We start from the raw sequence: 23,143 nt of genomic DNA, 5'->3' as shown, positions 1-23,143 counted from the left end.
ATGAAAAAAAGATTTATGCGCCCATAAACAGCCCAAACCTTCCCTATGGCGCGCTATACAATTGAAAGAGGAAATACGTGCAAACGTGCAACATAAGAAAATTGCGAGAGCTAGGGCATAAGTGCAGAAAACAAAAGTACAATGGCATGTACAGGATAAGCAACAGAACAACAGCACAGCAACATTAAACGTACCGGGCTCGCAAAAAAAGCGCAGACGACGTTAAATCATATAATAAACATAGCGCCATAGTAGCGGATGAATGAGCTAAGGTTTTCAAAAATGTCAATATTGTGCTCTCGATAGACGTTACTCAAGTTACGCGTGAGAAAGGAGTGAGACCACAATGCCTGTCGATATAGACAAGATTGGAGCATCCTAACACTTTTGCTGGGACATTGAATGAGATGGATTAAAGAAGGTCGAGACAGTCAAACCTAGAATGATTTCCATTCTACAGGAAAATGTAGTTAAGATACCTCCGACGAAAGGAGAGCGTAGTGAGTTGAAGCTTGTTAAGCAAGTGGTAATATGTATGAGGCTATGGGGTGGCCAAGTAGTCTGTGTCCGCCGTCCGCAGATATGGGAGGTGGTCAGGGCTCGGCGCGCCGCTGCAGCACGCGAACGGCATAGCGAACAAGCAGCCCAAAGCGCATTGGCTGCACGAAGACAACAGAAGTCGCCCTAGGACGCGCATTCCCCCAGGGCGTCAGTCGTGACTTTGCCCACCTCTGTGAGGCCGACAACGGCGAGCCCTTTCACCACCACCACCACGACCACCAGCACCACCACCGCCACCAGTGAGGGAACGCCAAGCGGTTGCGGTGAGACGAAGCCGAAAAGATCCGAAAGTTTGGGAACGCAAGCCGAGGTCAAACGACCCGAAATGGTACCAAGAACATTGCCAGCCAGTTTCAGTACCTCACCTTCCCAACGTACTTTACTAACCACGTAATGCCAACTGTTGGATGGGACAAGGATGGGATGGGACAAAGATGGGACCATAAAGGTGTGTTGTTGTCCCTCCTTGAATAAAGCAGTTCTCACGAAAAACAAAAAGCTGTCTGCGTGTGCGTGCTGAACATAACCGTATAACCGTGAGCCACACATCACGCCCTTATTGCGCGTGGATGATACAGCTATCGCTGTCACTTCTTCGCACATAGCTGCGGAAGGGCGTGAATGTTTTTATCATATCTGTCACGGACTCAATATTACGACTTACAGACAAACCTTGCGTGTAACATCACGGTACCATTATTATTTTTATTTTTTATTTTTTATTTTTTTATTCCTACACACTTTTTTCCCTTCCTGTTTAGTGCCATGTACTGTATATCGGTATGTCTACACTGTATGTATCAATATCTTCTGAATATCTTCCTGTTATATTCATATGTTCTTGAACATGTCCTGAATATGTTATGTTTTACCTAATGTGTTATTATTATTCACTATAAAATTTTACGATTAACCTCGATCTCACTAGACATTCTGAATCTTACAATATCCCAAGGATTTGATCAATCTATGGAAAAGGCCAATGAGACTACTATACATATACCGTCTGTGTTTAATGCACTCCCTAGTGATGCCTCAAAGCAGCCCTAACAAAGTAATGATGGACTTCAACAATGAAATAGAAAGTAAATTTTGGATTTACTTTCTATTTCATCGCTGTAGTCTATCATTACTTTACTATTCTGTGAGTGAGTGTTCTTTGTGATACTGGCATGTTTTATTCGTTACTGGAAATACTTATTTGTGCCCATTGTCTGCCAGACTCTGCCCACAAGCCCTTGCTGGCTTAGACGCTTTTGTTTTCATTGAATTATCATTATTATTGTTGTTGTTCATTCTAAATGTCGCCGTCATCTCATTCTTGGACCCACTTCGCTATACCTCGGTATGCCCATCGACTCTGTCCGCTCTTCGTGTACCTCGTGCTCGCTGTCTGTCATTCACCACCCCCCTCCCCCCATTTCTCCCGAACATGTGGATCGAACCCTACAAGTGAACGAAGGCGCGATGCTAGAGGTTGCACGACATCATCTCGCGAACAGTTCAAGGAAAAGCTCTGATTCATAACGCAACGAGTGATAAGGCGCCACTGCCTCTTTGGAAGACGTTTCCCAATACGTCACGTTGATGGCAGCTGCCGAGGAAGAACTGCTGTTGCGCCGAGGTACCCTTCTTGTTCCAAACATAAACTGCGACTCTGTGCATGATGCACTGTCGATTATACTATCATTGGGCTGCAATGAAACAAAGAAAATGAAAAATGAGGGTTGCGCCATAGCAATTAAATGTGATGTCGTATTGTATCCTAAAGGGGGTCATCCTCCGTTTGGGTTTTCTCCCTTTGTAGCATTGCGCATAGCTGATGCCCTGACCCAAATAAGCGTGTAAACAACTCAAGGATAGAAATACGCCAGTCGTAAAGTTTTGCGTGAGATAGACACATTTTATTTTCATTGATAAGACCCGCCGGGGGTTATATCACTGAGCTGCTTTTATTCCACCATGTGTTTCGAAAAAAATAAAAAAAATTTAGCGCCACGAAGTATTCTGTACAGTTGCTATATGTACTGCGGACTTCCAGCAACTACATTGTTTTCAGTCATGTAATGAAGAATTTTAGACTACTAACCACGACGAAACGACCTAACATGAGACACCTAATTTGTCTCGATCCGTTAATGTCCTTTGAGCAACAGAATTGATCACCAGCACAGTTAAAACATGTTATATGATCTTTAAAGACCCTCCCTGGCACATCAGGAGTCTTGGTCTTCAATGATTTCGGGAACGTAGTCCTTGATCTGTTTCTGCACGTTGGGTGCATCTGGAAAATGCGCGCCAAGGTCGTCAATTTGAAGTCTTAAGTTGGAGGTCTTAGACCAGCGCAAAGTATAGATAATTATTTCATGTGCGTAAGAAGCGCAACGCACGTCGCCCAAAGCTCGTATGAGATGAGCCGAAATGTACCGTACCCCGAACAGAGGCTGACACGTTCCCCGGCCGCGTGGAATTTCCTTTCGCCCTGAATAAGTTGCTTCCAGACATAACTTCAGGGACGTAGTCCCCTGACATCGGGCCTGCCTGTCCTGGAGCATCTGTAAGGAGCGACTAAGCGTCTGTTCAACACCTAACTCGTACGACACGTACCCCAGTCGAATGTTGGTTCCGTTTCCGCAGACTCTCCACTTGAATTGCCTGAAAGTGAAGATCGTGTTATACTTTATGAGGGCACACTTGGGTACATGGGTACTAAAACGCTGTCTGGTGCTCACCCCGTTTTTTGCTTGGCTTGTGCATGAGGTGACGTTGCCCTGAAACGACAAAGCAAAATTACACTGGAGGTACCGAGTGTGTAATATCAAGACGTTTCCTCGGGGACAGAGCCGACAGCCTTCCTTGTGGCGAGTTAATTCGCGTGGTCATTTCGTAGCAACTCGGCCCAGGCTTGTGCAGTGACGTCACGTTTGGTCACGTGACTCGGAAACACAAATTACCTCACCGAAGTCACAGTAGGAGGGCATGCCGTGAGTCGTGATTTATCCAGACCCCCACTAACATCCCCCCCCAAAAAAAATCTAGAGGAGACCCCCTAAAATTTTGTGAGATTGCACAATATTTTGTCAAAAGCATGTAAACACACCACTTTCCAGAGCCAAACACCCACCCAAAGACGTACCCCACCCACGAAAGCCACGGTCTTGAGGGGATTACGATGGTCCCTGAAAGGGACGCGACGTTCGGCCCTACTTTTCTTTCAATAGGAGGCGGCGAACAAGCGCCCATTCGCGGAACCCACTCCTCCCCTTCAAATTTGTTTCGGTTTTAGTCTTTCTATCAACGTCATGATAACGTTTCTCGGGTCTATTACGAGGGGATATTGTAAAAACCCACGCTGGTTGCCTCATTCGGCCGCAGTATGACGCCTGTGACGCATCCCCGTGTTTTCCAGAGTAACGTGGCGCTCAAGCGAGTAAGGCGCTCAGAGGCTGCGCGTGACGTCATGTGCGCCCGCCCTGGATCACGTGACCATTGCCGCCCGAACATGAGTTCCAGGAATGTGCGGTTTTAGTCACTTGAGTCACGCTAAGGGGCATCACGGTTGTAACGCGACCGTATACAGTTGTGTAAGGCGCAGCCCGGCCAAGTCGGGACCGGGCAAAAAAAGTGCTAGCTGGCAGATTCCTGGTGCCAGGAAAACTCCACGCGCGATTGCTACGTTTTGACCAAGCGCGAATACAAGTGCTCAGAATCTGTCAAAGAAATCTGTCGGGAAATGACCACGCGAACTCAATGTAGTTTCTCCGCGGTCGCAGAGTTTCGATCCTTAGACAAGGACGGCAATGCTCTGCTTATATCTAGTTCACGTTCAGGTTCAGATTCGCTTAATTAATCCCTTTGGAAACAGCGAAGGTTCTATAGCAGATAGAACACTAGGAGAGGTCGCTGCCCTTCCACCACCAACGAAATCGTGCAGTGCAGTGGCACTATTCCGATGGTGCCAGATAGGTAACGCTTCCAACTTTAGCACGATATTGTGAAGTAACACTTACCAGATTTTGTCGAATTATCTGAAATATACGCAAGAAATAGACAGCCGTCTCTATCAGCATTTTGAGTTACCATACTTTGCAGGCGGTCGAATGGTAAAGCGACCAGAGGACGATTTATTACCTTTTACTGTGCCCAGTGGAGGGGCAGTGGTCCGTATATCGGTAGGATCCCAATCTGAGAGAGTGGGAAGAAAATCACTGATCCTTCCATGCATCCTTTTGAATGCACCCCGTTCGCCACTCAACTTCATTTACACGCTAGGTGTTTGGCAACAAAAATTGGATGCACACCATAATTCTGGAAGGAGTACTGGGCGAACACTACGCAGGTCGCCACGAAGAGGACATAGACGAGGAAGGAGGTGCAGATGAGGGTACGGTTAGGTCCCTCCTCTTCTTTCCTTTTAGGAAACAAAGTCTTCACACTGAATGGAGTGGTAAAGGGTACTTACTCGTAGAAGAGCTCCTGTTCTTCCAGAGGCTTAGCAGCAGCGCCCTTCTCGACTGCGTCTGCAGACTTGAGGGTCTTGACAGCAGCCGCCTCGCCTGCAACATTACATTAGCTTGGAGCTGGGGTCACTTTGTAAAAGGAGCGTCGCTGTATCGCCTCCCTTACAAAAACCAGACGCGTCTGTTCAGTGGAGTTGATATTGAGCTACAACTTACAAATACAAGTGCACACTCTACGAAAAAAAAAAGAGTAATTTTACTCCTATTGGGGAGTAAATGCATTATCATAAAAATAGTCCCTTCCGGGAGTAAATCCACGCGGAGTAACTGAATGTCACAGAGTGGAGGCTGCATTTCACGCTCTGTTTCACGCTCATTTCACGCAGTCCCAGGTACATATTTCGTGTGCGTGCATCACGTCGAGTGTCATCAAATCTTGCGACCTGCACAGGGCACAATTTCGTAAGAAAGAACCTCTGTAACTATTTCCCCCCCTCTGTTAGCTAAGTTATACAGCCTTATTTCATCAAATTCACGAGGAGCACATATTTACATTCATATTTACGTTTCATATTCGGGTAACCATTTGCGAAGTTCAGTGACTGTTTGCAGTCCTGTGGAGTAAATTTCGGGGCCGTTTTACTCCTATTTTTGCGTCCCCACTGGAAGTGAAAGTACGAACCTGCGGCAACCTTCTGTTCCCCAACCACTGGTGGTTTGGGGGGCTGCGCTGGAGCGGCTGGAGCTGCAGGAGCTGCAGGAGCTGCTGGGGCTGCTGGCTTTGCTGGGGCAGCCGGCTTTGCAGGGACAGCTGGCTTCGCTGGGGCAGCCTTTGGCGCTGTCATTGGCTTTGGTGCGGCTTCAGCCTGCACTGCAGTTTTGCTGGCGGCAGCTTTGCCTAGTGTTGCCTTACTTGCTGCGGCCGCAGCGGGGGCGGCTGGTGCAGCCGGTGCCGGACTTGGCGTTCCCTTTTTCGGTGCTGTTGCCATGTCTTTCTTAGATGACTTTCGGGATGCGGTGTTCTGCAAGGCTCGCGTGCGAGTGGCGCTGCTCCTCTTCTTCCTCTTCCTGGGGGCTTGATGATGATGCCGATGCTGCAAAGTTCGGGAATTAACTGCTCTAACGAACCCTTACGAAGATCCTGCCCCTTTTTGTGATTGTCTTCCTGCCACAGTATGACGCTCATTGCGTTGGTGCCCACATATCCTGACACCGCTAATCGATTAAACATTACGCAAACGTTTCCGAAATATCACTGACTTCATTTGTTATTGCGCACGTTCAAAACGGAATAGCTCAGCGAAGCCTTTCGGGCTTTTTTGCCATCATTCAAGCGATGTTTTCCATGACAGGTGAGTCACATTTGCGCATAGCAGTGGTACTCCAACAAGCCTAATGTTAATGCAGTCATGCGATACACATTCGCGTGTGCACATGTTAATAATTGTCAGTGTTCTGCTAATGGTGGTGCAAGAGGGATGCGCATGATCACTACTTCTTCTTCTTCCCAGGAAGATGGCCGCGATCCGCAATGGAGATTGGCCAGGGCTAATTCATTATGACATGAGTATAGTTACACTAATGGCTAGAACCGGTTGGAGCCGGCAACGAATGAAATGGGATTATCTGCGATGACGGGATTCCATTTGCCGGTATGGGACGCACCGAACGAGAGTAATGCGCGTAATGAGAGAGGCACGCTGAACCTTAGCAGTGGAAGGGTGAGGGACTGTAGGCGAAGGCGTGGTAGGTACTACAGTCGAGAACGAAATGTTGGAGGGTTTCGTCGTGACCGTATTCAGGACACCCTGGGGAAGGTTGCACCCCACCGCGATGGAGGTAAAAGTTAAGCGGGAGGGCAAGACACCGAAGACGCGCCAGACAGACTTCTGCACGTCGAGAGCGGCAACAGCTCGGGTTCCAAGCGAAAGAGAGGTGTTCATAGCCGAGGCGGGGAGGAGGCCGAGCAAGGGAGAGATAGCGTCTGTAACGGGCACGGACAACTGCAGCAACCGGCGGGAGGATAGGAAGCACGGGGCCGGACAGTGCCATCTTCGCCAGGGTGTTAGCAGCCTCGTTGAGCGGGAGCCCACAATGGTCTGGAACCCAGGTTACAATGAGGTGTGATATGTGAGAGGGGGCGAGCGAGGCCAGGACTGGGAACAACGAGCTATCGCGACAGTCCAAGGCCGATACCACAGATGAGGAGTCGGAGATGAGAAGTGCCTTACGGAAAAGCGGGGGCACTTTGGGTAGTGCGAGGACCATTGCCACGAACTCGCTCTCGTAAACTGGTGTATAGTCGGGCAAGCGGATAGGAAAACGGGCGTCAAGTTGTGGGATGACAATGCTCACACCGGCCCGCTCGTCCGAGACAGATGCATCAGTTGCGACGATGAGGTGATCGGAGAACCGAGAGAAATGGCAATTCAACACTGTCTGGAGATGATTCAAGGAGGTGTGCTTCACGCCGGGACGAAATATATCGAGAACCTAGACGGAAATTGGCACTGAGGGGGGCATAGGTGGGGCAATGTCTGCAAGCGAGACGTCCAACGGAGTCAGCAGAAGCTGAGCAAAGAGGAGTTGAGGGATGTTTGATTTCCGCCATCGTCTACACATCCAGGATCGCATATATTTAAGATGATCATTATGCTCTATAGCAAGGGGATTCTGCAACAATGAGAGCAGAGTGTTCACGGTTAGCAGGCGGAAGCGATCCTTCAGCGGCAGGACAGATGGATCAAGATACAGAGCATCGTTGGCAGTGAACCTAGGAAGGCCAGGGCATAAGCGTATCGCCCTTCCTCTCTAATATAAACAATTTCCTCAGCCGGTAGTCTGGAAGATGGGAGAAGATGACACATCCATACTCCAGTATAGGGCGAACGTAACATTTGTATACATAGAGCAACGCATTCCGACGCATACCCACACGGACGCTAGCGCACCGTTGAAGACAGCCTAAGGCAACAGAGGCCCTCTTACTGATGTAATCAACGTGGTGTCCCCAGGTCAAACGGTCGTCGTACCATACACCTAAGTACTTCAGTGTGGTACTTCAGTGGTAAGGTCAGGTCAGGTCGATGCTCTGGTTGCCGATCACCAACTCAATGTGGGGCGTGGCGCCGCGATAGCCAGGAGGAGGGATCAGGAGCACCGCACACTTTTGGATCATGAGTGAGAGGTGGACTTCACGAGTCCGCGCTAGTAGGCGATCAACATGTCTCTGGAGCTTAGTGTAGAGCGTGTGCAAGGAGTGTGCCGAGGCAAAAAAGGCGACATCATCGGCGTAGGTGATAGTCAAGATGCCCGGGTTCAGAGGGAGGGAGCTCATGGGGATGTTAAAGAGCAGTGGGGACAGAACAGCCCCCTGAGGCACGCCCCTGTGCAGGGGATGGGACGATGAGACAAGGTGCCGGTCTGAGCACTGAAATGACCTCCCAAAGAGAAAGTTTCTGACCCATGAGAAGATATACATCGGGGTACCAACAGACGCCAACTTTTGTAGCAGTACACAATGCTCAACGCTGTCGTATGCCTGGGCTATGTCCAATGTGACAAGGGCTGAGAACTCACCCATCTCTTGGGCACGGCGAAGCTGGCTCTCAAGGTTGAGATGGGCCATCCATACGGAGCACCGCGACCGGAAACCTATTTGGCTGCAGTTGTAGACGCCTGCAGAGTCCACAAAGTCGGATAGTCTGCGTTGTATGACCCGCTCTACAGTTTTGCACAGGACAGACGTCAGTGCTGTCGGCCGTATGTTGCCGAAAGCCAAACCCTTCGAGACCACCTTTTTAAGCAGAACAACTCTGGCCGCCTTCCATGCAGGAGGGATCCACGAGGACTCTAACGAGGTATTAATAATGTCGAGCAGGGCACGTGGGTGGGAAGACCACAAGGACTTAATCACGCCAGCTGATACACCGTCCGGACCAGGAGCCGTTGCGGGAAATGCGCGCACTATGCAGTCCAACTCAGCCGACGTAACCGCGACGAAGTCAGGGTGCGACGACCCAGGTGAAGGCGGGGTAGGAGGGAGAGGTACTGTGTTTTGAAATCGTGCGGCTAAACCTATGACCACGTCTTCAAGCTGTTGATGCGCATCCGCGTCGGACAAAACAGCAAGATCGCTGGGAGAGCAGGAGCGTTGGCCGCGAATAAACGCGATATGGCGATGGAGGGCTTTCCGGTGCCTCGGGTGCGATAGAAAGGAGTTGTGACCGTTATGAAATGCTTGTTTTGCAGCAGAAATGGTTCGTTTCAATGAGGCCTTAAGGATCTGGTACTTCTTCGAATTAGCGTAGCAGGTGTTGGATAGCAACTGCTTCCAAGCGGCTTTGCGCCGCCGATAATCCCTTGGGCATGCGTCGTTCCACCACGGCGCGCAACTGGATGGCGACCGCTTCGTAGTTTGAAAGGAGGACTGCTCGATCGCCTGGGATATTGCCGACACCGAAGCCACAGCGCGGTCAACCGCACAGAGGCTGGTAGCCGCCTGCAGCAACGTAGCCAGTTTCTTCTCACGGAGAACACGGTTGCTACGGGGTACAAGCGAAAGATGCGTGGTCATTGATGCCACTTCAAAATAAATGGGGAGATGATCACTAGACGTACCAGAAGTCACCGTCATCCACGATGACGGGCGTACATGTGACGAGCACAACGTGAGGTCGACTACAGATCGGGTGGTTCCTCGTAAGAACGTTGCCGAACCATCATGGGCTATGGACATGTTGTGGCTGCAAATCCAGCCCCAGAGTTCGCACCCATGGGAATCGGTTTTGTGACCCCACATGACGTGATGAGAATTGAGGTCGCCCGCCACTACGTAAGAGCCAGAGACAATCGTGTCAAAGGTTGATGCTGACTGAAAGCCAGCCGGGCAATAAACGCTTATGAAGCACAAGGGCCGGTTCCCTGGCATAGTAACTTGCACCATTAAGGCTTCACAAGCCGGTGACATGACCTGAGGAATAATGCGGGATGAATGCACTAGTCTGGAGGAAATGAGAGTCAGCAAGCCACCACCTTTACCAGCGGATCTGTCCAACGCATGTCTGACGATATGCGTGAAAATTGGGGAAAGAGAAGGTTCGGTAAGACGCGAGCCATGTTTCTTGCAGCAAAATAATATCAGGTGTCAAAGAGGAAACAAGGGTATGCAGGTCAGGGAGAGCAGAGAGTATCGAGTAGCAATTCCACTGCAGGATTCGGAGGTTACCCATCACTCAGAATGGATTCCGCAACCGCTGCAGCGAGGACATCAGTGACAGTATCAGACTTGTTCATGTTCTTATTGCCCTTCCTGTCGCATTTTCCACCGGGAGTGGGGGGACCCCACGCTTGGGGATGGCAGAAACGGAGTCCATCTCGGCGTCGGTGAGCTGAGGTTGGGGTTGGCTGGGTGCCGGAAGACGAGATGGAGGTGCGTGTGCGTGCATATGCTCAATAGGTTCAGCCGAGGGAATGCTGGTATTATTAGAGGTATGAGGTGCCTCGGCCTCTTGCATAGGAGGGAAGAGGGACGCAAGCATTGTAATCATCGGACTGATTTCTTCCCTGAGCTTGGCTACAGCAGCTTCCACGACAGCAGAGATCTTCTCCAGGACGCCATCGACAGGCCTCTGGGCCTTTCGGGCAAAGCTGGAACCACGACCCCTTAGAGCAGCTAGAGGATCATAACGCGAGCAGTGCCGAGAGTCCATAATTACCAAAAGTAACACCTCTTGGTCACGGGAGCTACAGGTCTCGCAGTCAGCATAGTGAGGTTCCCCACATAGGTGGCATTTCAGCTGGGCACCGTCAGGGCACGCTAGCTCTTCATGCTTGTCACCACAACGCCTACAACATACATCCGATTTACAGTTCTTGGTCACATGCCCGAAGCGGAAACAGTGTCTGCACTGTTCGACCCTGCGATGGAATGGATCAACAGGGAAAATGAGAGGCCACGACTTCACCTCAGAAGGACAAGTATGACCGGCAAACGTGACGATTACCGACTCGGCGACTTCTTAGACGTTCTTTTTTGTTGTTGTTGTTGTTTATGAATCACCGCGGGTTAAAAGAACGATACCAATTCCTATGTGGCTGTACAGTAAGCTTCTACTAATCGACAATTTGTACGCCGTGCTGTATCTATGGTTGCTTCCGTACGCCCCGATCGGAATTTCCGGAGCATATACCCTGGGGTAGTGCTATCCTGTGCGCTATGCCGCTATCCTGCACATTGGGGACGTCTTACGCGCTTGGTTCTTCCGCTAGGATAGCTGCTGCAGCAGCTATCCTAGTCCATGATCAATGAAAATCGTGTTACGAGGGTGTCGATATAGAGCGGTGCAATAGGCAGCAGGCTGCCCCATGGGACACACTTCACCGATAAGGAAGTAATATCGCTTTAAAGTCGGATCCTATAGATCCTAGATGGGTCATCAACACCGTACATCAATGCGGTACTCCAGTCACATGACATGTACTCTTGTTGTGTTTCGCTCCCTGTAGAAAGAATGAATGCTGCTCCAGAAACACCCACACAAGAGCTTTGTGTTCATCAGCACGTTTTATCAACTCTCTTGCGGATAACAAGGCTGTAGTGTCCTTACGAACAACGTGGTCTGATGCCCTTCAAAACAGAACATCCGCAAGTAAAGGGCGATTGGGCTTACACTAAGACTACAAATAAGAGGGAAACAAGAAAAAAATCATCCCGTCTTCTTGTGATCGTCTGCCATAGGTTCTAGCTGTTGTCGTTTGCTATTATAGGTTCTGCAGTAGAACTGGAAGAACATGAGAGTTACGATGACCAACTCGCCCTCTGCTAATATCGTCAGCCATTTCGGCCGCAAGCCACAGTCCATGAACAAAGGCAGGCTTTGATGAACCGATATGGTAACCAGCTGCACGATCTGAAGCGCCGTCAGGTATTTCTTCCACCACAGGAACCGACGCACCTTTGGTCCCAATGTTGTTAGGAAATAGTACGAGTACATGATCACATGTACTAAAGAATTGAGCACAATGCTCGCTATGTTCTGTCCCAGGACGCCATACTTAATATCCAGCCATACTGTAATGACAACGCTAACGTGATGAAAGACGTGCAAGGTGGTCACATGGTCTTGCTTCTTTGTCACCACGAAAAAGACGGTGTCCAGGAGGTCCAGTATCTTGACGACAAGATACCACCAGCAGAGATTCAGAATGGAGACCTGTGAGTAGATTGACGTCAGGCAGAGCCAGTTGAAGTTACCAGTGAAAAGAGCTAAGGTGCTGTACGAGTACACGATGAGGATATTGAAGGTGATCAAGCTGACGTTGTGTAGCCGGACGAGCCAAGTGATGGCCAGAGGGTCACGCTCTTTGAAGAAACGAGGTCCGAATATCTTGCAGAAATAGACGTAGGCGATCAGTAGACAAGCCATATGCACTGGGGTTCCCATCAGGGGCCAGGTGGCGACCCTGGGGTCCGTGGTGCCAGTGACCTCCCTGATGACGTCGGTCAGCATAGATGCCATTTTTCGTCTTCCCTTTCCAAGTAAATCTCCCGTTCAGAAGAAATCCAGGACTTCTTGCATGTTGTTCAAGCTGGAATCAGTGACCTGGGATTCGGACCATTGGGAAGGTACTGGCACTTGTAAGCCTGAAGTCACAGTGTTTTAACCGGCCTTCCGGAGAATTCCCCGCGGAAAGCACGAGCAACTATCTTCATCCTTCTTGTGTTCCACCCGGTGCAGTTATGCTGTGTGGTGTCGCAACAAAGTGTGTTGCTCTTCCTCACGGTTATATATACGGGTCTCGGTACAAAATAAATTAGATGCGCGCAGCACAAGAAGGTAATAGAAAAGGGTCTTTATTAAGCGGTAGACTACTTAAAAGGTGACAGGAGGAAGTTTACAAGGATGTCTACGTTACGACGGAGGCTCCGCCCTCTTGAGGACAAGGGCCTTAGGATTTTTTACGAGCGCTTTTAAATTGTGGCTTGACAACACTTCCCGGATTATGACGTCATCAAGACAATCTCTGAAAGCAGCCGTAAATAATTCTGACGCCCTTATCCTAAAGAAGGTGAAGTAAGCAGCAAATACTTTTTTTTTCTTCAATAGTCTACTTTCTTCCATTGTCCGCATCTAATTTATTTGTATTTATATCAGTTACTGGCCGTCCCGCCTTTCATGCCTGTAGCCTATATATATGCCTATGTGTTTCGCTTATGTCTGTTGCGTGTATGTGCTGTCACGCTTAAAAGGTTCAATCTGACAATTGCTGGCATATCGATTATTTATTATGTAAAAACGATATAATGACTGTACTCCGTCAGTACATTTATGCTTGAACTGGTTGTATGCACGAAGCTTTCAAAAGGCTATATGCTTGGTGTACGACTTAGGCCTTACGTGCACATTGGATAACTAGAACCCTACATACCAAAGCTATACACGCTGGTTAACCGTTTAAATAGGCCACAAATGACTTCCACAACCACAATGTTTCGTTTGTCGTCTGCGAACACCCCGCTATGGTTGGAACCACGTGAACAACAAGGAACAAGATGGACACAGTCTTGAATACAGTTCATGTACTTTAAAAAAAGTGTTCTATCTTCACACCTCTTTTTTTTTTGCATTATTAGCGCGTTTGCTTCGCGGTGCTAATAGGGAACAAAAATCCCCCGCTCTTCCTACCACCACCACCACCATCATCATCGTCATCATCTTGCTACCACTACCACCACCTTCGTTATTCTCGGGAGCCAACAATCGTCAGATGAGAGTGCATCATTACCTTCATTTACTCCGATGTGGACACCCTGTGTGGGGATAAAAAGCCACACTGTAGCCAATGCGCACCAGGACGATTCATTAGCTTCGTGTACTGGAATCTAATCAACGCGCATCTCAAACGTACTGAGCGGAACGTAAATGGCGTTTGATGGCGCTAAGGTATTCCACTCTGACAGACATCGCGCACCGCGCCAGCTATCGAATATAATTTGCATAATCGTCAATCCGCTTGAGTTTCGGCCGTTTTCCTATTCTGAGGAATGTACGTTCGCTGTGCCCTTTTTTGAACTGAACCGTGTCTATACAACGCCACCTAGCTACAGAAGGCCTGCTTATCGCCTCCTCTCCCTCCTTCGCTACGTGAACACATAATGTCGGAATAGGTCCGCCACCGCGTTTCGCAGTTCTGCGAATTCAAGAACTCGCAAATGATTGCAGCCAACTTCGCAGTTTTGAACCTGTAGACTAAAAGTGCACCACACTTTCCAGAAAATCAGTTTTGAGAAAAATATGGGACCGTTTTGCGCTTTATTTAGTTTTCCCGTTTAGATCGCGGCGACGTTCGCTCGCAGACGACAGTGGCTGCCCATGCGGCTGACGGTGGCTCGTCTCCATGGCTACGGCCGTTGAAAACACGATGCTGATTGGCTGGCTCTCAGTTGTCTCGTCACGTCGACGAGTAAGCAGGCTTTCTCTGTTGCTGTATACTGTTTTCATGTCGTGTCGTTGTTTTTCGACGTCACCCAGAGCCTGACGTCACCGCAGTGCTCGTGACGTGAGGGCGTTGGGATGTTCTCGCACTTTCAGCATCCACTCTAAAAAAAAAAAAAGACCGAAAAGATGCATTGCCACACCTATTAGTCTCTTTGGGGTCTAAATGAATATCACACAGTAGAAACTGCATTTCACGCTTTGTCCTCCTAATGTACGTGAATGACAGTGATGTATCAGTTTATAGCAACCTCGTCACATGCATAGGTCATACTTTATCGAGAAGGAACAACGAACGATTATATTATTCTGCAGGCGGAAACTTCCTTCATTATATTGCGTTGTTCCATCAGCTTCCCGCAGAGCACACATCTACACAGTCTGTTTCATCAAGGGTACCGTTTTAGGGACTGCTTCCAGTGCTCGGGAGTAAATTTCAGAGTAATGGGAATAAAATGGGAAGTATATAGTTGCAATCTACGAGGCTAAAAACAGTAGCTGGCTTTAGGTGGGCAACGACTACTACATATTCTGACCTTGTTGAGCACCGACTTTGAGTATGGCCTTAAAGTGACACTTTCATATAGCATGTAGTTCACTACACATCTTGCACTAATCGCACCGCACGTCAGGGTATTGAGGCAGATAGAATCGTATTTCTACAGAGGTACAAAGCATTGAAGAACCTTCAGCGAGAGCCCCAGTCATTTCAATTGGTTATCGTAAGCACGTGACCTCTCCCACGGCTACCTCCCTGGCGGAAATGCCTGCCGTGGAGTTGCTGCCGCGTAAGTTTCAGCATTCGCCGTGCCGATTTTCTTTCTCCCCCCCCCCCCCCCCAAAAAAAAAAACTCCTTTATATGCTTTCGCTGTTATCAGTCGTTTCAGGTGGACCATAGCAGTAGCGACACCCAGGGAGGTCGTGACCGATTCAGTAGCGGGGGCGGAGGGGGGGGGGGGATTGCGAAGTGGCTCGGGAACTTGAAAAAAGAGACAGCAATGATTTTCTTCACTATGCTCCGCCCACTATTCTGCGTCAGAAGTAAGCTGGTGGCACAGTGCATCCTCGAGGTCTAAACAACAAGCTCATGTTAGTGAATAAGAACAGGAATTCCTGTTGGCATGCATTTTTCTTTTTCTGCTATGGTTTCTAGCACAGCTGATTCGCTATGCGACTACATTAACTGTCAAATTAAATTTGTGGGGTGTTGCGACGCGATATCATATATTTTTTTATGGGTAGCAGCGTAGCAGTGCTTGGGAAGTACATGGTGCACCTCTCTGACGCTTGTGCGGTGTGCTAAAAGTGATTTTGCGTATGATTGGAACACCGTGCAGTTTCGAACATGTGGCGCATGAGAGAATGCCGTCGTTTATTTATTATTACTTTATTTAACAAATACTGCGTGTCCCACGGACGTTTTCGCAGGAGAGGGACTATGTGGACGGCTACACAGAGCCGAACAAAATAATACCACCCTAACTAAAGCTGTTGCACGCGCTCACACACGTGAAGCATAGCCGTGACGCAGCGATATGTGCAGCGGATAAACCAAATGTAAGCTCCATTCAAATAAACACAGAAAGCAATTCACACGGGACACACACACACACACACACATACTGTGGATGATGATAATATTATATTACATTATATTTTGATTGATTGATTGCGCGATTCATCGCCGCTGTGGCGGTACAGTGGTCTGTTGCTCATTGGGACAGGATGAGGAGATGATGAGGGAAATCTAGTATACGGGTACACCAGAAAATAGCTTACAGTGCTAGTTATATACTACACATTCCTCTCCACTATTCCATTCATTATAAAGTTAAATTGATGGCATTGTCATGCATTAACCTAAATAAGCAATGGTGTACGCTTTTCGTGTGTCTCATGGATGTCTACAACTGGCAGGTAGAATGGCTAACATTAATTCCTTGTCAACGTTGCGATCCCGAAGTATTTGCTAAGTCACTACGTATATTGCCAACCTCTGCGTTCGAAGTCGCTGCCAACTGCGATGAGTGTGCGCTTGCTATACTAAAGGTGGCGGCTGGCTATAGTGCTATCCACGCCGTAATACAGATAGCTTGCCCTAAAATACTTGCTTTCTTTATCTTTGAGCTGACGACGCTTTCGAACATCGCGGGGTAATAAAAATATCATCCTACTGTGTCGAGGATGTTGCCGATGAGATTTAAATGGCCGAAAACTTTATTTTCGTCCTCCTGTCCTGACAGAAGCCCGTCGTCATGACGCATTACGAGCGCGTTACGAGCTTTTGAGATTTTCGACGCTATTATGCAGTTGATGGTGATGGCGATGTGATAAAGAAAAAAAAAAATAGGGATGTGAGCCGCGACAAAGTCCGACTGGGTACTCCAGGTCGCCTACACTAGCATGGTGAACACAAACAGACGAACGGGTTAATGTGATGGAGTGCTACATGTAGTTCGTAGTTCAAAAGTTTCAAATGACTGAATCGGTAAATTTTCAAACAAAAAGAGGACATAACAATTGCGCGACGACGAAGGCTAGGGGGTTCACACGAGACAGGCTCTAAAACCCTTTGAGTGTCAATATTTTCGACACCCGAGGACGATGTGTTCTGCGCGTCTTCTACGATGCCACCTACACTAACTGCGGTTCGGAGAGTCACGCTTGCCCGTTTGAAGAGAAGACGTCGGTGCTCGAAAGTGTAACTCTGGATCGACCTCGTGGCTAACAGGATCTGCTCGGGATTCGTGTTTCAATTGAATCACGGCGTATATCCTAGCCATTTTTAATGATACTTGTTTCTGAACGTAGAAGCATTTTCGAGCTGAGTCCAAAATGTAATCTGGTATCTTAGTGAAGGTTTCCGAACGGTGGCTTTCGCCAAAGCCCATAGATCGCTGTGCTCTGCTCACTGCCCACACTTTTTCTTCGTTTTTCGTCTTTTTACACTCGTCACTGTAGCATTTCCAGTTTTTCTCCGTAAGCTTCCGTGAACAATAACAACAACAAAAAAAAAAAAAAAAGAATAAAGAAGAGAGAGACAGAGAGAGACAGCTCCCGTGGCTCGTTTTTTTTAAATTTATTTTTGGTGTTAGCGCTGCGAAGCAACTGTGGCTATGAGCGGCGTACACGTGTAGACGGGTGGAGAGGGGACAGCAGGAAGGAGTGGGGGAGAGGGGATTAGTATCCATCCGGGGCCGACTTCACGGGGAACTGTGCCGACATTCGTCAGGAATGTCATCGGAACACCCAGGGAAAACCTCAGCCAGCACAGCCGGTGGTAGGATTCGAACCCATCACCTCCCAGTCTTCAGCACGACCTTTGCTACCACCAACACGCGGGACGCCCCGTGGCGAGTCTGGAAGGCGACCCGGGTTCGAATCCCGGCAGTGGTACTGCATGCTCTCTGGGCATTTACCCTGGGTTTCCCTCAGACGCGTGAAGATGCCAGCACAGTTCCTTGCGAGGTCGCCTCTATAGAGTCACCAAATAGGTGTACAGAGTATCGCATTCGTTTTCCGCGCCGGAGCCGCCGTTCGGTGTCCGCGATTGGGCCCGATCGTGTCACGTGGTTTCTCCTTCCAAGAACGCGCCGTCCATGTTGAGTCCCTCCATCCAAAACATGTTTCCTGGGTTGCGAGCTGGCTGGACTGCGCGCGTTCTCTGTCGGAGAAGGGGGAGGTCGGCGTCCCGTTGCTAGGCGACACAGCCGCGCCGGACCCAAGATGGCCGGCTCGCTCGCTGGCGTGGCTCAGTGCCGCTACTCTATTTAGTGACTCTATTGGCCACTAGAGAGTAGCATAGCCACCTAAAAATAATGCGGGGAACATGATCCAAGCAGCGACCGATTTTTTTTTCTATAATATTCCTTCGCGCATAAAAGCCGAGGAATATTGTCATACCTTTTGCGCGTCAACCCACTACTACACACTCCATCTTCATATCTTCAGGGAAGGTGATTATGAGAAACTTATTAGGTCGGTGTGCGTTCCGTACACCGCACAGCGGGCTACCTCATTTCAGGAGCCAAAAAGGGGGGCATCTTAGGGGGCATTTGGTACGTAACGGTAATTGTGCTGCTACGATGCACAAAGAACTCCAGCTGGGTCTCGCAGCGGGTCCGTCGTTAACTATCGTTATAGTGTGAGTGGTTCTTGACGATTACTTGGCGCACTGATTTTTTAAAGCGTAGCTGTACGACGAGGGACGTTGTCATGGTTACTGCACATCCGCCCATTCGCAGGAAATATACAGTATTATACTTTCACCCGTATAGATTGGCTTTTTTGTTGTTTTTCTGCCCGGGCGGTGCGCCTGTCGATGATATATCTCCGCTCATTGAGGATTTGGAAGAGAAAAGCCCTATCGATTACTGCGCGATCAAAGGAATGATAAAGTGAATAAGAGATATGATCTTTTTCTTTTTTCGTTTTTGTACAAGAAGATGGAAGAAGGTATCGAAGAAGACTTAGACACCGCCTGGACAGTGTGATTTATGCTAAACGAGTTCTTGATATAGAGGCGTCAGTCCAGAAAAGAAATTAAATTGAAACCGTGTCAACTACGCGTCAGAAAGAAGTGAAGCCTTTGCTTATGCAGCGCGTGCAAAATGTGACCGTAGAATAAACGAATCAATAAATAAATGAATTAATGAATGGTCAAAATTATCCGCCGTCCTTCCCTGCGGCACGTGCAGCATGTCGCCACACCGAAATATAGGTTGACTCACTTTACGCTTAAATCCCCCTTTTTTAAATTTATTGAAGTGTTAAGCGTAAATCTGTTTCCAGTCATATGCGGATAACCAATGCCGCCAAAGGCCGACAATTTGTACGCGTTAAGTTCTCTCCAAACGTAATACAAGTACATCTAAACGTGCACGTGCATTCTTGAATAAATTGAAATATGGCCATATTTCACTGCCATATTTCAACTGTTCTGTCCCAAGGCAACTTTGAGGCTTGTGTTGTTGTGTTTGTCTCCTGTATATGTTCCAGCCTCAGAACAATCACCTTCCATCACTTTCCATCCTGCATTCGTTATTATTATGTTGGGTGATTCCACGCATTCGAGAAAGAACAGAGAAAGTACGTACTTTTTTTTTTTTTTTCAGGCATTTGTAACACCTTCAGTGCTAAGCGAGGTCCGACCTCTACCAACGCAACCTATAGATACAGAAGGCCTGCTTATTGTCTCCTCTCCCTCCTTCGCTACGTGGACATATAAAGTTAGAATTCGTCTGCTACAGCGATTGGCCTTTCTGCGAAATCAAGAACTCGCAAATGAATGTGGTTAACTTGAAACCTGTAGATCTGAATCTGTAGACAAAAAGCGCAACGCGCTTTCCAGAAAAAAAAAAAACATTTTCTGCAAAGTCATTCTGGAAAATCGTTTTATTTTAAATATTTCCAATTTAGTACGCGGGAACGTTCAATCAACCACTCGCAGACGACGATGGTTCCTCTCCATGGCTATGACCGCTGAAAGCACGTTCGCACCGCAGTTGAAAACACGATCCTGATTGGCTGTCTCTTAGTTGTTACGTCACGTCGACGCGTAAGCAAGCGTTCTATCTATATAAGTGGTGTTGCCTGTACTTTAACGTGACGTAATATTTCGGAGTCCAACCACGACCATGCATATGGCGGCCGTATCCACGGAAATGAGCCACCTTGAGACGCGAAAGGGGCTACTCGTATAGCCTCGTGCCTCCTGTGTTTGGAAACGTCTACAACGATTCCCCGAAGCAGGCGATACGTATACGCTAGCTCGGCACGTTCGAGTATAGTGAAGGAACGAGGAGAGGCATTGAGCAGGCCGTCCCTATAGATTACGTGGCGTTGTCTTCAGAAGGCAGAAGACGATGTCAAGCAACGAAAACGTGGAACCGTTTCGGGGATAAAGCAGCTAAATGCAGGAAAATCTTGTGGACAGACTCCACGGTAGAAATGCAAGGGTGCGGGCGAGCTGGTACATTGCAAAACGACGATAAAACCTGAGATAAGGAACAGCAGATAACAACACGACATGTTCTCACGTTGAGACACGTTGAGAACGCGTCGTTGTGACGTGATCTGCCTACTGGTGGGCAAAACAAACACACGTGATTATATACGCCAGCACGCGCGAATAGTTCTACGTGCGACCGACGCCCACCACTGTGACGCTTCAGTCGCTGCAATGTTTACATAACACGGTGAGGTCTATTGCCTCAGGTTTTACCGTCGCTTTACAGACTCCACCCTCTTTTTTTTTTTTTCTTGTCTTCTTTGAGAACCTTTTTTTTAAAGTTCCGTGTTAGCGCCGCGAAGCAACTGTGGATGTGAGCGGCGTGCAGACGTGGACAGATGACGAGGGGACAGCAGGAAGGAGTTTGGGACAGGGGGGTTAGTATGCGTAGTAGGGTTCGAACGCACCACCTCCCAATTTCCAGCGCGACCTGTCTCATCTGTCAAGCAGTCCATCAGGAATAACAATGCAAAATGTGTTCGCGCTGCGGTGCGTTATAGCTGTGCAATCAAATACTAATAATAAAAAAAAAACAGTCGGAGAAAGCAGTTCCAAACGGCCGACACGATCGCGTGACGTATTGGAGGCTCCTTGACTTGTTTCTTTGTTTTTTCTTCGCAGCTTACGCGCCGCTTACACATGCTTGAGCCTTGAGCTGTGCCGCTGTACGTCACTAGTCACGTGATGGGAGTAGCATACGTCACGACGTCCCCGCGTTCTGCGATGCGCTCTTTCTTTTCACGAAGGAGAATAATTTTTCAAAGGTGTGCGCGGAACAGAACCCCCGCGCTCATTCTGTAGGTCACCTGGGCTCATCTCTTTTTCTCAGGAACTCATTTTATGCGTTGGAGAACACTCCGTACCGAAAAAAAAAAAAAAAAAGAAAAGGGAGGTCACTTCAGTGCTCCTGGTACTTAGTGTTCACCTCCGAAGCCGTTCTTTCCCGAAATTCGTATTGATCCTCATTATTCGATATACGAAACACGTATTTCATTCCTGGCCCAGCCCTAATTATGTACCAGAGTGCATCCATGTGAATCTGATATTCAACCAGGCCCGATATGAGCCGTTCACCGCAAGCGCTTGTTCATAGCGCGTTCGTGCAAAGCTTCAACCCCTATTAAGAAATATTGCTTCCCCGCAGTGCACTGGTTATTCAGCGAGCGCAGGCAGGATGGTTGTTATCCTCTAACACCACCGCTTGTCTAATACACCGTAAACGTTGCGTTGGGAAGCGGCGGGATCGTTGGCACTGCAGGCGGCGAGAAGATACATCTCTTTGTATCATTTATGAGAATGAAAGGCAGTCTGGAATTCCAGAGTGGTATAAGCCACCACAAAGTGTTCTTAGTATAACGAGCGTTACCGTATATAGGGTATCCGTCTGATGTAGCTTCGTGTTCATCACCTTCGCTCCTCGGCTGCGGATTATCGCGTAGCTTTTGCGTTTGGCATTTTCCGAAGGCACTCTGTCGTTTAGCAACGATGAGCGAGCGTCCTTTCGGGACGAGGTTCTGCGTCGGAAAGCCCGTGTCAGCGGCAAACGGGAAGTGTATGTTCGTTTCCTGTTGTCTACGATCGGGTAGTGTCCTTTTGAATCTTCGGCAGTTTCTTTTTCTCTTTTTGTAAGCAGTGCAAAAAGTTCGAACGCATTTTCGCTATTTTGAAGGACGAAGAAGTACCAGTACACCATGAGTATGGCGGGCATACCATGAGCTACATGAACCTTCTTGTCTGGGTAGATTTTATGCGAAGTTCTTGCATGCTCAATTTTACATACCGCAGCAGTCACGTGCTTTCAAGCTTATGAAACTAGCATGAAACTAAGCTCATTTATACAATAAATAACGTCATACTTCCCTCGTACTAGCCTCGATCACATTTCATTTTATTTTAATAGCCATACGCTTAGCAATGCTGTTGCAACCACTTGCATCAGGCAAGACAGGTGCTAAGACTGACTGGAGCTAAATATATGCCAAGCAGCTAGTGGTGGTGGTGGTGGTGGATGGTGAAAAAGGGCTCGCCGTTGTCGGCCTCACAGAGGTGGGCAACGTCATGTCTGACGCCCTGGGGGAATGTGCGTCCTGGGCCGACTTCTAAGGGAACTGTGCCGACATATGTCTGAAATCGTCTGAGGAAAACCCAGGAAAAGCACCAGACAGCACAGCCGGCACCGGGACTCGAACCCGGGTACCTCCTAGTCTCGTTCGTAACCCACGACATACTCCGTACTAGAGACCTTGGCGAATGGCAATCTCCTAAAGCCACGTCATGGATTAGTTCTAGTGGCCGCCGCAAGAGCCACATAGCATTATCAGGGAGAGGGAATGACATGTATACTATTATCATCGTTGCCACAGTCGTTCGTCTGCAGCACAGCCGGGCTACACAGGCTGTTGCTAAGCAAGTCGTTGTCAACACAACCCACCATGCATTGCTATTGTTTTGGCAAATCGCGTGGTAACAAATATGGCTAGCTAGCGCAAAACCCCTTAGCGAAGCGGCGATTGCCAGAACTACTAGCCCTGTGCTGCGAGCTTTGCGGATGTCCAGGTCTCTAGTATAGTAGTAGGTCGTGAGCTAACTTTTGAAAACGCGAGGTATGGCGGGC

At 48.5% G+C, this 23,143-nt stretch overlaps 2 protein-coding genes across 4 annotated transcripts in view; one reads left to right on the top strand and one right to left on the bottom strand.

The window, feature by feature from the left end:
* Nucleotides 1-23,143, top strand: part of LOC135394051 (sialin-like) — a 136,964-nt gene that overhangs the window by 96,390 nt on the left and 17,431 nt on the right. The window lies entirely within an intron of this gene.
* LOC135395314 (very long chain fatty acid elongase AAEL008004-like) lies at nt 11,477-12,770 on the bottom strand. Its single transcript, XM_064626543.1, has one exon. The coding sequence runs from the start codon at nt 12,539-12,541 to the stop codon at nt 11,729-11,731; it is 813 nt and encodes a 270-aa protein (XP_064482613.1). The 5' UTR covers nt 12,542-12,770; the 3' UTR covers nt 11,477-11,728.

Source organism: Ornithodoros turicata, chromosome 5 (genome assembly GCF_037126465.1).
Source record: "Ornithodoros turicata isolate Travis chromosome 5, ASM3712646v1, whole genome shotgun sequence".
In the NCBI taxonomy this organism is placed as follows: Eukaryota; Metazoa; Arthropoda; class Arachnida; order Ixodida; family Argasidae; genus Ornithodoros; species Ornithodoros turicata.
The sequence above is the reverse complement of the archived record's forward strand: the minus strand, read 5'-3'. Positions and strand labels throughout refer to the sequence as shown.